At 39.5% G+C, this 13437-nt stretch overlaps 1 protein-coding gene across 4 annotated transcripts; it reads left to right on the top strand.

Moving 5' to 3' along the window:
• Nucleotides 1–3595: 3595 nt before the first annotated feature.
• nif3l1 (NIF3 NGG1 interacting factor 3-like 1 (S. cerevisiae)) lies at nt 3596–8308 on the top strand. Of its 4 annotated transcripts, none has more exons than XM_047376325.1 (8): nt 3619–3750; nt 4586–4842; nt 5314–5927; nt 6384–6540; nt 6760–6883; nt 7031–7169; nt 7608–7691; nt 8000–8308. In XM_047376325.1, the coding sequence occupies exons 2-8, from the start codon at nt 4748–4750 to the stop codon at nt 8182–8184; spliced, it is 1398 nt and encodes a 465-aa protein (XP_047232281.1). In that variant the 5' UTR covers nt 3619–3750; nt 4586–4747; the 3' UTR covers nt 8185–8308. The 4 variants fall into 4 exon arrangements, with proteins under 4 accessions (XP_047232284.1, XP_047232282.1, XP_047232281.1 ...); XM_047376327.1 differs by having other exon boundaries at nt 4586–4846; XM_047376328.1 differs by lacking the exon at nt 4586–4842 and having other exon boundaries at nt 3596–3650.
• Nucleotides 8309–13437: the final 5129 nt, after the last annotated feature.

Raw genomic sequence — 13437 nt, 5'->3', positions numbered from 1 at the left:
GGTATCTGACTGAAAACATTTTTCCTTAAAACTGAAATGTGCTTTGTTTAATAAATCAGGTCAAAATGTGATCCGTAAAAAAGACTAAAAACAAAGCAAATCATTAAAAGCCAGCATCATCATAACTAAGTACTTACAGTATACATACATATTGTTAAAATAGTTTTATGGACTTTGCGATCAAAAGGAGGGATTTGTAAATCAAAAACATCATTACTGCTGCGCCTGTGTGAGGTTTAGGATTGAGCAATCACTGCTCCAGTTAAAAAAAAAGCACCAATATTAAAATGTACACAAAACTTGCATAAGAGATTTAAAGGCATTGGGGAAATGTCCAAAATAAAAAACAAAAAGATTAAAAATATATATTTATATATATAACTATTCCATCTTTTCTGGTATATCACTACACAAACACAAAGTCTTTACTTCCACTGCTGACCTGGGGACAGAAGTTTATCGTTCTTTATCTTTTACTTTGTCAGAAAGCTCCAAATCCTTTTCGGCTTGGATTAAATGCCTGGTTGGAAATTTGGAAAGTGGACAGGGACGCTCTGTGCGTTCCCATGTGGACTCAGCAGACATGTGGACAGATGTTGCAGCGGAACGACAAACTGTGCTGAGCTTAAAACTGACAGACAGATGGGGCGCGGGGGGCTTATAATGCCAATTAACCAGAGTAAAGCGGTTCTGTCAGTGAGCAGACTGAACCTATAACACATCTGTGAATCCCACTAAACAGACTGGAAAAAAAACATTGATATTATTCCCGAAAAGCTTTTTGGGTTGTTTTCTTATTTTACAACTATTTCAGGATGGTTTAGGTTTTTAATCATTCTTATTGGTGCATTCAGTATGAGTACATGAGCATGGGGTCTGTTTATTTTACGAGAAGAGATGGAGATGGGGCCAGAGGAAGAATCAGATGATGTAATGATGGGTACTGTGCCTTTGCTCTGATCCTTCCCTGATCCCCCCATCCTAACATCTAGCATGCTTTTTTTTTTTTTGCTTTAATCCAAACTAATCTGTCTCTTGGTCACTCTCAATCCCGAGGAAGCCATTCTGCCCAGAAGCTTGCTTTCGTGTCAAAGCTGCAGGTTTAACCCTTCAACAATCTTCATCTGCAGCCAGTTTCATTTGCTTTATAGCCAAACTGCTGGTAATCCTTCTGAGTATATAGAGCCGAACGCTGGCCGGGTTCCTGCAATATTACCTGCTCATCATGGACGTTTTTTCATGTTCAGCTTAATTTGGAGCTTTGTTCAGTGAACATGCATTGTGTAATACTAAAGCTATATAAAGAACGTTAATTAAATTTACCCTGGCGGATTAGCCTCTCAGTTTCAGTGTAACAACAAGTTGGTTAAATAATTCAAAAATCCTTTTATTTTTAGAATGTAATCACTCTGGTCTCAAAGATTATGATAAAGATAATGAAATTATCTCTAGAAAACCTCAGGAAACAGAACTGAAACTGTCCTTTTAAAACACAAAAAGGTCCCAAAATATTTTCAGAAACAAACATTTTCTCTGCCAATTATTCTGTTACAATACAAATATGAGTAGGTTGGACAGAATTTATGATAATAATTTAATGTGTTTTTAAACGTAATGTTTCTCAGGATTTCAATTACAGACTTGTGCTTTAATGGAACATTTATGGTATATTGAAGTATACTTTAGTCTATTTAAGAGTACACAGAGTCAATGAACTTTTTCACATTTTGTTGCGTCAACAACAGTCATCGTTCTGAACACACCGTCCCCACTATGGTGGTGGCAGCATCATGCTGTGGGGATGCTTTTCTGATGTTCTCCTTTCAGCAGGACAATGACTCTAAACATACAACATGGAGCTACAATAGTTCAGGTCAATGCATGTTCACATGAGATAAGACAAGATAAGCTGAGATGCAATAAGATAGTTCATTAAAGAATAGATAGAATGATAACTAGATAAACAAATAAAATATAAATATGACATAAAAATTTAGAAATTCAATCTACAAGGCAGCTACTTTTTGTTGAGTTGACTAGTGGTATTAAATAGGGGATGAATGCATGCTTATACTTTTTTCTTCTGTAGTAGGGGACCCTAAGCTCCATTGGGAGGACCATAGCTGATTTTCCTCAGATATGACTTAATAAGGACCATTTGAATCTTTTTGGACACCCTCTGTGTATGTGTGGAGTTGCCATTGAAAACGCATGTTTGCAAAGACTACAACATTAAGAAAGATATTATGTAGTTTTAATACCCTGGCCTCTCATGTTCATGTATAGGACTGGCCCAGTCAAAGTCCAACCCTAAATCCAACTGAGAAACTGTAGTAAGACTTTGTTGTTCACAGATTCTCTCCATCCAATCTGGCTGACCTTGAGTTATTTTGGGAAACAAATTGGGAACAATTTTAAGTCTATAGATGTGCAAACCCTGTGGAGACATACTCCAAATGACTTGCAGCTGTGACTGGAGCAAAAGGTGGGTCAACAAAGTATTGACTCAGTGGGGCTAAATGCAAATGTCCACCACACTTTTTCAAAGTTTTATCTGTAAAAACATTTGAAAACCATGTAGCATGTTCCCTTTACTTCACAATTATAAAATACATTTGTGTTAGGCTGTCTGATTTATCTGACCAGCTTCCCTATCCCCGTTGAGGAAAAGCATCCCCACAGCATGATGGTGCCACCACCATAATTAGGTCAATATTAAAGGCAATTGGTTGAACTGAATTTTATCTATGAGTATAAATTCGGGGAGTTGAAAACATTTTTTAATACAGTTTTCAAATTTGTATTTTTTAAATACAGTACCATGTATTTCATCTACTTCATAATTATGTGTTACATTACATGTTACATTACATTAGTCTATCAGATTAAATCTCAGTGAGATACCTTGATGTTTGTGGTTTTAATGTTGTGAATTGTGAAAATGTAAATGAATGCATTTGCACTGTTTACTACTGGTAACTAACTATTAGTAGAAGGGCATATAACACTACATTGTTTCAATGATATTACGAAATCAGTCCATTTAAAACATTATGATTGGTAATATTTGGGTTCAGACTGAATTTATTTGGTCCTTCAAATACAAAGTTTAAACAGGTTAACAGAGAACACTGGAAATAATCATTACGCCTTCCACAAACTTGTTAGTATGGTAGACAGAATGTGAGATAGTAACCTAAAATTTTCATATTTAAACAGTGTTTCACAAATCATACTCAGTTATTGGGCAACATTTAAACAGACTTCTGACCTGAACAGATAGTTATATTCCTCTTGGGTCTTACTGTATTGAATCACTGTGCTGGATCTGAATCTGTGTTTGAATTGAGTAGAAATTAATTGGAATGAATGAAGTAGATTTGATGAAATCAATTTAATGGGATTTGGACCCATTTATCTTAGGTACCTTGTTGCCTTTCAAGTTCAACAAGTTCAATTTGATTTAAAATAATTAATATGCTAAGTAAGTCAACATTTACTGTCAAATTATTTGATGGAGCTTTCCTTCACCATATTGTCAAATCCTAAACGTTTAGAAGTCACCTGTCCCACGTAATAATAAGGGACAAAAAACTACAACTACAATTTGCACGTTGGCCCATTGAACGGAAGCCTCGAAAGGACATTCTGTGAGTATTGCAGAAAGTCTACAGTTTTGTTTCACTCCGACTGAAATGATTTCAGCAGCGTAACTCCTGGAGCCCAGACGTTTTTAAGAGGCAGACCTGGGTACAATACGTTTATTTATGCACACATTTATTTGCTGACTTGCTGAGGTTTACTGTAACTGTGACCGTTTACTGCGTAGGTAATGCTAGCGTTAGCTCTGCTGCTAGCGTCTGGCCATTGAGCAGTCAGAGCAGCTCATGCTAAAATTAAGCTAGGTTTACTTTTAAAACCGCGCTCAGAAATGTCCATAAGTTGTTTTGTTTAAAATGGTTCTACTGAATACAATTATCAATGTGAAATTGGTGTTCCAGTGATTTAATTAATAAATTGAAACTCATATATTGTCTCTTCATAGAAGGGTGTCCAAAGTGCGGCACAAGGGCCATTTGCGGCCCTTGGAATGATTTTGTGCGGCCCGGATCACAGTCAAAGAGGAACAAAACCCCTACTCAAAATAAGCTGTCTAAATTTGGCCTTACGGGTGCTATCTTTATGCCACCGTGCAATTTTTTAAAATTTTCTTGTAAACCTTTAATTCTGCAATATTTGTCCTAAAGCTGTCTTAGTGCTGCCCTCTTTGGGTTAAATGGCGGTTACTGCAATTTAATTTTCCAATTGGTTTAAGCAATACAGCATGGTCTACGTCAAAAAACCATCTCACTCAGACACGCCCCTGTAGCGAGTCGGGTTGGAACAGCGAGCATTTATCATAGTGTTTTATGCTTTATACCCATGATCATGTTCTTTACTTGAGATGATATAAGTCTACATGTAAATGTAAACTTTACGAACGTTTGTGACTGCTTTGTATGTTAGCCCATGTTAGCAATAATGCTGCTAACATCACTTTCCCACTCAGAAACTGGACCCATTCTGTCCTCCATTACCTGTGCAGGGCTGGCTTCGGGCATCGCTGATTCAGCACCTTGAGCCCGTGACTTGAACTGATAAGGCTCAGCCCCACTGGGCTCCATAAAGCCTCCCTTAACCTCTGCTGACGAGGGGGGTGAAAAATCCTCCACCTCAAAAGATCTATCTGTGGCAAAACTACCATCGTATGGTATGTCACATAAAGGTAGCTGCCACTTTCTCTCGTCCTCCTGACCACACCCCGATTAGCCCCTCTGTCATCCCCACACCTGGCCACGCCAAGTAGGTACAATAAATATACAATTTTTAAATTTTTAATAAGATAAAATCGAATTTTTATGGCGCTCGGTTACTTTCATCTTGACAATTATGGCCCAGTTTGAACACCTCGGCTTCACAGAGTGACACATTTCAAGCGTTTATTTTTGGTAATTGTGATGGCGAGTTCTGTATCCCACTGTGCTAAAGTTGAGTGGAAGGAAAAAGTGAGGTTGAAAAGCAACAGGGATAACTGGAGCATTGTGAAGATTGTGAAACTAGGCCTATTCAAGAGTTTGGGGGTCACTAAGTCTCCATAACCACCAGTAGACACTATCTACCTGTAAGCCAGTTGTTGTGGAGACAGAAAAGGCATTTTCTTTCTAGAAAGGCTACTGTGACTTTAACTGGAACTGCTTGCTTTAATCCAATGACACTAAGACGGGTCTAGAATGAAGCAAAGTGTGAATATTTCGTTTCTTTTTGTCCTGATAGACCTCCACTGATGCTGACAGGATGGAGACCGCTCTCTTGGACTCTTTCATTACTTACAAGCAGAAGACTCTTGATCTGTAAAAGTTTGAACTTGAACACAGCACTGTTCTCCTCGGCTTCATCCATCGTTCCATGCCTCTTCTCACCCACTCAGAGCTTCAGCTTCTTGACTAGCAGACAAACCTCAGGTCTTCTGCGTTCCTCTGTTAATTCTCCCTCTAACTGCTGCTTCTCTGTTTCTGCTCATCGCACCGTCCCAATGGAGCTAAAGGAGGTTCTGCAGGTGCTGGAGCAGCTTGCTCCTCTGTCCCTGGCTGAATCGTGGGATAACGTCGGCTTGCTGGTGGAGCCGAGCAAATCTCGGCCAATCAAAACCATCATGCTCACCAATGACCTCACTGACGCCGTCATGGAGGAGGCAGAAGCCCTGAGCTGTGACCTCATTATTTCATATCACCCACCGTTGTTTCGTCCAATCAAGCGGCTGGTTCAGAAAGACTGGAAGCAGCGATTGGCCATCCGCGCCGTTGAGGCTGGGGTAGCGGTCTTCTCCCCACATACTTCATGGGACAGCATGAAAGGAGGGGTCAACGACTGGCTAGTTGGGGGTCTTGGTAAGATTATTTTTGTGATTAAAAACAATGTTGCATACAGAGCAAACGTTTTCATGAAATTTTCAGATTTTGTCCACAAACTTCATTGTGTTTTATTGGGATGTGATAGACCAACACAAAGTTGTTCATAGTTGTCAGGTGGAAGGAAAGTAATACATCTTTTTCAAACTGTTTTACAAATAGAAATCTGGAAAGCAAAGACTGGATGAACAGTGTCCATTAACAGCAATTTTCAAGTCTTGCCACAGGTTCTTAGTTGGATTTAGGTCTGGACTTTTACTAGGCCATTCTAATACATGAATGTGGTTTGATAATAGATCATTTTATTTCTTTTCACTTTCAATTATGCACTACTTTGCGTTGCCCCGTCAAGATATGTTGAAGTTTGTGTAACTCTAAAGAAAGTGAATAATTTTACAATGCGCTGTTGTTTTCCCCCTCATGTTTGTCTTGCAGGCAGTGGTCAGGTGTCTGTGCTCAGCCAGGCCCTCAGCAGCGCCTCCCACAGTCACAAACTGGAATTCATGGTCAGGAGTGCAGAGGAGCTCCACACTGTTGTGGAAGAGCTGAAGGCTTGTGATGATGGAGCAACTCTGCAATGTTCAGGCAGCAGGTGGTGTGATTCTGCTTAAACACTCATGCAGCAATGTGTGTAAGGACCTGCAGTTACATAACTTTGTTTGTGCAAGATTAAAAAAGTTACTCAATCTTAGTTGATAAGAATGTAATAGATTGAAATCACACACTTTTTATGGGGTTATTTATTTCAACAAGCTGCAACAAAAAGGTCAAAATAAATGGAAATAACAGGCTTTTTTTTGCTTCACCTCAGACCAGACAGTAGCGGCATCCATGTCAGCATAACCTGCAGTGACTCAGCGCTGCCCTCTAGTGTCCAAATACTGTTGAGACACAGTGCTCCCAGTCAGTCCCTCAGCATCCTGAGGTTGGAGAAGGTACCCTGTTAATGTTTCATGTTGTTATATATTTTTAATTTAATAAAATCTAAGAGATTCTTCTATACTGAAAGAAATCTGTGGCATTTAAGGACAGATGTTTCATACACGGCAGTAAATCCTCACCTGTTTGCGCCCTTCCTGCAGCCACCTCTCCCAGGTCACGGTCAAGGACGACTCTGTGTTTTGGAACATCCAGTCACCGTGGCAACAGCTGTCCAGAAGATGAAATCCCATTTAGGTTTAGTTAATCTCCGTTTGGCTCTGGGAGCAGGGAGGACACTAGGTAAGGGAAAACTGGACACACACACACACTAACACACCAACAGGCTGTTTTCTGACATTTAAAGCTTCCTGTCACAGAAAAATAGGAACTGATCCTCTGTTACCTGTTGTGCGAGTGTTGGGTTTTATTGCACAGAAAGCAAAATAAGGGAAAATCTGAGGTACCGTACATTTCGGACTACAGAGCGCACCTGATTAAAAGCCGCATGCTCTGATTTTAGAAAGAAAACCAATTTTGTACTTGTACAGGCCACACTGGATGTTAAGCCGCAGGTGTCCCAAGTTGTAATATTATTTACACAGAAAGATATTACACGTGAGACATTTTTTACTTAATCCGTATGGTAATATAAACAAATGCATATTGCAAATGCAAATGTGATGTACATATTTCTAATAATTTAGTCATTTTAATAGATAATTATTGTGATTATTTCAGAGTCGTCTGTGTGCACTGCTGCTGTCTGTGCCGGCTCTGGGGCCTCGGTGCTGAACGGCGTCAAGGCCGACCTCTTCATCACAGGTGAATCTAAAAAGCCACTTGTTTAATAGCTGAATAAAACGGATCTGCAGAGACGTCCACGTCTATTAGCACCTCTGGTAAAGATGTGTTCAAAAAAGCTTAAATATATTGCAGTAGCCTCTAAAAAAGAAATAACAATCCAACTTTTAAGTGATGCACATGGATTAGGACTAACTTATAAATGTCAGTAAATACCCTGACATAGCAACCGTTTATTTCAAAGCTTTTTACACATCTTTACCAGGGGGGGCACTCTGTTAGGTTTGCTTGATAAATTTATGCATGTGTAATTGAACCCAATCTTCCAGGTGAGATGTCCCACCATGAGGTGTTGGATGCGGTGGCGAAGGGAACCAGCGTCATCCTGAGCGACCACAGCAACAGCGAGCGGGGTTTCCTGGCTGTGTTCAGGGAGCGGCTCACCGTGCGCCTTCCTGACGCCGTAACGGTGGCGCTGTCCAAGGCAGACAGAGACCCGCTAGAGGTCGTCTGACGAACGCTATACAGCTAATCCACCCTGATGCTTGCAGAAAACCAGCGTATAACACATGGGAAGTCACCTACTGATTTTTAAATGGCTGCACAGTTATTACAGTAAAAACAGGCTGTGATAAGAAGTGGTCTCCTGGTACATTATTTACATGCACATCTGGCACAGCCTTCATGCAAATGTAGATTTTATACATGTTAGATAAGACAAAAAAAAAAAAATCATCATCTTGCAAGTGAGAGCTGAAGATAAAGGATGTAATCTGCAGTTCAAATGCATGAAGCATGTACAAGCAGTGGATCTATTTAGGGCTGACACATAGGCAGATTTAATCCCAACGACCAGTAGCTTCAGCCGTTGTGTGTTTGTGGTTGAAAGGGAATGTCTGGATTGACAATTTTTTTTTTATCTAAAAGGAAGTAATTACATGGAGCATAGGATCAAAAGTAATCCCGATCAGATTAAAAAGCTTGTTCAGTCACAAAATAGGGAATCAGAAATCTCATTTCTGCATTGAAGGGTTCAATCAGCCAGAAGTCAGCAGCGCTGCAAGTCAACTCTGGGAATTTAGAGCCAAATAATGACAAACAGTGGATTGTGATGCGTCATAAATTCCTTACAAATCGACCTTTAGACCTCGAAGAGCAAACATAGGTGGGCATCAAACCATTTAACATATACATGTTAAAGTGTTGGGCTCTTAATCCTAAATGTAGCCCTGATGTCTCCAGCTGGTCCCACTCTGAAGACGGTGAAATCAAAACAATACTAACAGTCCTCATCGGTGGCTTCTGCTGACGATGCACCTGTCTGTCCGTAAAAACATTAAGAGACATCGCACACCTCGCTGCTCCCATCAAGGTAAAACAACTTCGGTCTCAGCATGACGTTCGCACCTCCGCTTCCCCTCGGCCTGCGCTTCCTTTCATCCCCAGCGACAAACACAAATGGTGAAGGAAAACAACAACTAGAACAACACGTAGATCTCGCTCCTGTAAACCGACTCCAGCTGTCGCTTTTTTATGTTGGAAGAGGAAGCTGGAAGCAGGCAGGTATGAGGCCTGTTTGTTAATTTTCCGTCCCCTGCTAACCAGGAAACAGTTTTCTGTTTTAACATGGACTTGTAGAAAATCCGCTGTAATGTTAATGAAACACATTACAAGGCCCCGTTTTTACAAACTCGTCCACAGGGGTTTATTGCCAAGTTTCTCACCCTATGAAGTTCAGAGCTAAGGAGTGAAAGCATGATAGGGATGCAGCAATGGCTGAGAAATAAAGAATAAAATTAGGTGCCTATCTCCAGTGGTGATTGGGGGAGAGGCGGGATGCACTCAGGACAGGTCTCCAATTTATCACAGAGCAACATGGAGACACACAGGACAGACAACCATGCACACACTCATACCGAAGGGATATTTTAGAGTAACGAATCAACCTAACAGTCATGTTTTTGACTGTGGGAGGAAGCTTGAGTACCCAGAGAGAACACATGCTTGCATAGGGAGAACATGCAAACTTCATGTAGAAAAACCCAACATTGGGAACCAAACCAAGGACCTTGCTGCAAGGCATCAGTGTCAAAAATGATATTAGCCTTGCAAAAGTACATTTTACACTTTATCACATTTCTTCTTTTCAACTGCAAACATTAATGTATTCTGTTTGGATTTTATGGTATAGACCAGATTCTAAATAAAATTTGTCTAAAGCCCCAAAAGCTACGGCACCCTTCGAAAAACGATAGTTTATTGGTTTTTATAAACGACGACTATAGAAGATGTGTTTTATGGTTAAAGAAAAACGGGTTTTATTTATAGTTTTAGGTTTAAGAGAAAAAGAAACATTTTATAGAAAGAGAATGAATAGATTTTTCCTGAATTTCCTATTTATGGAAAATGGTGGGAAAAACAGTGTTCACAAAAAATATTTTTGCACCATAAATGTTTTTCTGTTGTAGAAGTTATTTGCAGATATTACACAAAAATACATAGTCTAACTAAAGCTGGTATTTTTTATTACCGTTAAATTTTTAAGAAATTGCTCAGTTCACATACAATCTACATAACAAAGAGTAGTGTCTAATTGTGTCCTAAAGGAATATTATACATGATCACCTTTTTGTTTCATAAATAAAATATGAAAAGTGTGTTTTACATATGTTTTTTATTTTAATTTGAAACAGTCATATGCACAAGTCCTATTGGTAATAATTTGATGCTGATGTGCTAAAAGATATCCTTATTTGTAACACTGATACTAAAGTACTGTATAATGTCACAAGATGCTCAATATTCCTCATTTTAACGCAGGGAAGACTGCGCTTTTTGTAAGAGTTCTCATAAATATTATGACTTTATTCTCGTAATTTCCCCCCCAAAAAATCTCTTAGCCTTGCCCTGATACTCTGTCATAAAGGAACACAACGCAGAGACAAAACCTTTCGCTTTTTGGTCTATGTGCAACACTGAGCAGCATGGTAGTGGCAGCATCATGCTTTAGTGTCATTTAGTTGTAAATGTACCATGATACATCTAAATACAAATTCACAGCGCACTTTTCAGATGAGTATTTGAAGGAGAAAACCTTCAAACCACTTTGCATCTATTTGACAGTTTCATTAAATCAAATTGAATTTGTGACCTTTAACATGAGAAAATATAAGATTTCAAAATACTTTTGAAAAGGCACTGATTGCTTTAGAAGCCTGTTTTAAAAATGTATTTTACTAGATATATATGCTATGTATGTATTTTAGATAACCTGTCACAGGAACAACAAATACTGGAAGTACGACTGGATATACAGCATCCTCCACACAGTGAGTCCTGAAGTAGGACAGACAGAAATCATGCCGATCAGGAGAATCTCGATGAGGATGAAAATCAGGACTGAACAGTAGTGACCTTTGAGCTCCCTGGGAGATCTTTGAAGGTTTTCTTCTGGGGTCATAAAGTTCCAAGATTAAAACTTGTCTGTGGTATAAAAAGAGGAATCAATTAATTTTTGAAGTTATATTAACAGTATTATAGATCACTGCATGCCTAGGTCTCACATCTGTCATCTGTAATGTTCCATAGATGCTAAACAACAAGGGCAGGTCTTTGAGTGTTTTTGTGTTCATACCAGCAAGAAAACAAATCACATTCTGCAGATTTTAGGACTGAACAGCTGTAGGGTAAAAATTATAAACATACAGCCACAAAGTAATCAGCTAATGAGGCTTGGAGCTGCTCAACAGCAGTTACTTGCAAGTACTGAAAGGTACAAATACTACTGTGATATATAAAGCTAGGAGATGCACCTGAACTCACACATAAAAACCGGCAGACACTCACGTTTGTCTAAGGACCAAATTGCAGCCATCAGCCAAACTGCGGTCCTCTTCCACCTGCATCTAGAGCCTGAACCCCTGCAGGGAGAGTTTAACAGGCAGGTTGCAGGGAGGAAGAGACGTGTCATCAAGTCATCAAACACCTACGGGGGGTCTGCCATTACTCTAACCAGATTTATGTGCTTGTAGGAGTGCTTTGCATGTCTCTGAGTGAGCCGAAGAATTACGATATGTTACGACGAAACACAGTAGCAGCTTTTAATGAACAAAGAAAAAATGTTTAAATACATTTCTGGTGAGACGTGTATGAACATGATTATCAATTTAAGTCTTTATGCTTTCGAGCTGGTCTTTTTTTAGGCTAAAATTGTTTAACAACCAGTATCTTCAGTGGTTTTAATGTATTGCAAAGTTTCAAAATCAAATACAAGTTCCTATATATGCATAAACAGTTTTCTTTTGTTTTTGCATTTTTGTCACACTTAAATGTTGCAGGTTATCAAATAAACTTTAATATTAAACAAAGACAACCTTAGTGAATAAAAAAAAAAACAGTTTTCAAATGACGATTTTATTCATTAAGGGAAAAACTATCCAAACCGACCTGGCCTCCCTTGTTTATTCATGAATAAACTGTGATTAAACTGCATGTTTTTAGAAAGCTGAGCTCCATTTTACAAACCACAGCCAGACCTGATTATCACCTGACCTGCAGATCTAATAAATACTTTAAATAGAACCTCTCTGAAGATGTCAAAGAGCAACACATCATCTGAAAAACAGTGACTGACATCTCTTAGTCTGGAAATTATTACAAAGCCATTATACCCAACTGGAGAAAACACGCAGTGGTGGTGAACCTTCCCCGGAGAGGCCGGTCAACCAAAATGAGCACATCTAGGATTCAACCAGGAGGTTGAAAAACAACCCACAACATCTAAAGCTTGGCAGGCATCGGTTAAGGTCAGAGTTCAAGAGTTAACAATAAAAAGAAACTGGGCCAGAAACACTGATGACCCAAAAAGAACACAAAGACCTGGATCACATTTACCATAACATTTTGATAATCCCCAAGACTTTAGGGAGAATTAGTACGTATTCTGTGGATGAGACAAAAGAGGACCGTTTTGGAGGGTGTGTGTGATGTCACATCTGACCTAAAACTAACACAGCATTTCAGAAACAGAACGTCATACTGACAGTCGAACATAGTGGTGGTAGTGTGATGGTCTGGAGCTACTTTGCTTAATCAAACACCTAGACGACTTGCCATAATTAATCGAATCATGAATTTTGATGTCTACCAACATCCTGCAGAAGAATCTCCAGAATCAGTAGAGTTCAGTTAAGTTAGTTGCTTTCCTGGTACTGACCCAACTTATGAGCATAAACCAACCTCCTCGAGCATAAGGTCGGGTCCCCTCCCGCAACTTAATGTCATATTTTTGAGATTCGTTTCCTGTTTGAACTCCCAGTTGTTTCCAACTATCAACCATCTGATGCAAACCTTCATAGGAAAGATAATTAATTCAGCCTTCACAGCCAGCCCAGGCTGAACTGGACAAAACCAGAACACATGCTTCACTGTCCACGGGGAAACCAGTTTACCACCAGCTTGGACCGAGAGGGCACTACCAAGAATAAACCTGTTGCTCCAAAACCGAGACCCTCAAGTTCAGCTGAAAGTTGCAGCTGCACATATGGACACATCGAATGAGTTCAGAAGACATGTTTTATAGTCAGAGACAAGAAGTATGTTTAGAGGAGTTGAGGTGAGGCTTTAAAATCGATAAACACATTACCATTAGTGAAGCATGTGGTGCTAGCATCATGCCGTGGGGCTGTTCTGCTGCTAATGGTCCTGGTGCATTGCACAAAGTGAATGGAAATAAAAAAAACGACTGACTACTAGTTTCTCAGCCTCC

This window comes from Girardinichthys multiradiatus, chromosome 10, assembly GCF_021462225.1.
Source record: "Girardinichthys multiradiatus isolate DD_20200921_A chromosome 10, DD_fGirMul_XY1, whole genome shotgun sequence".
Taxonomy (NCBI): domain Eukaryota; kingdom Metazoa; phylum Chordata; class Actinopteri; order Cyprinodontiformes; family Goodeidae; genus Girardinichthys; species Girardinichthys multiradiatus.
The sequence above is the reverse complement of the archived record's forward strand: the minus strand, read 5'-3'. Positions and strand labels throughout refer to the sequence as shown.

Excerpts from the sequence above, each read along its gene's own strand:
- nif3l1 (XM_047376325.1), top strand. The coding sequence starts at position 4,748 with ATGGTATGTCACATAAAGGTAGCTGCCACTTTCTCTCGTCCTCCTGAC. Across the intron at positions 4,843-5,313 it reads CCCACACCTGGCCACGCCAA|ACCTCCACTGATGCTGACAG; the intron begins GTAGGTACAATA and ends TTGTCCTGATAG. Across the intron at positions 7,692-7,999 it reads GGCCGACCTCTTCATCACAG|GTGAGATGTCCCACCATGAG; the intron begins GTGAATCTAAAA and ends CCAATCTTCCAG.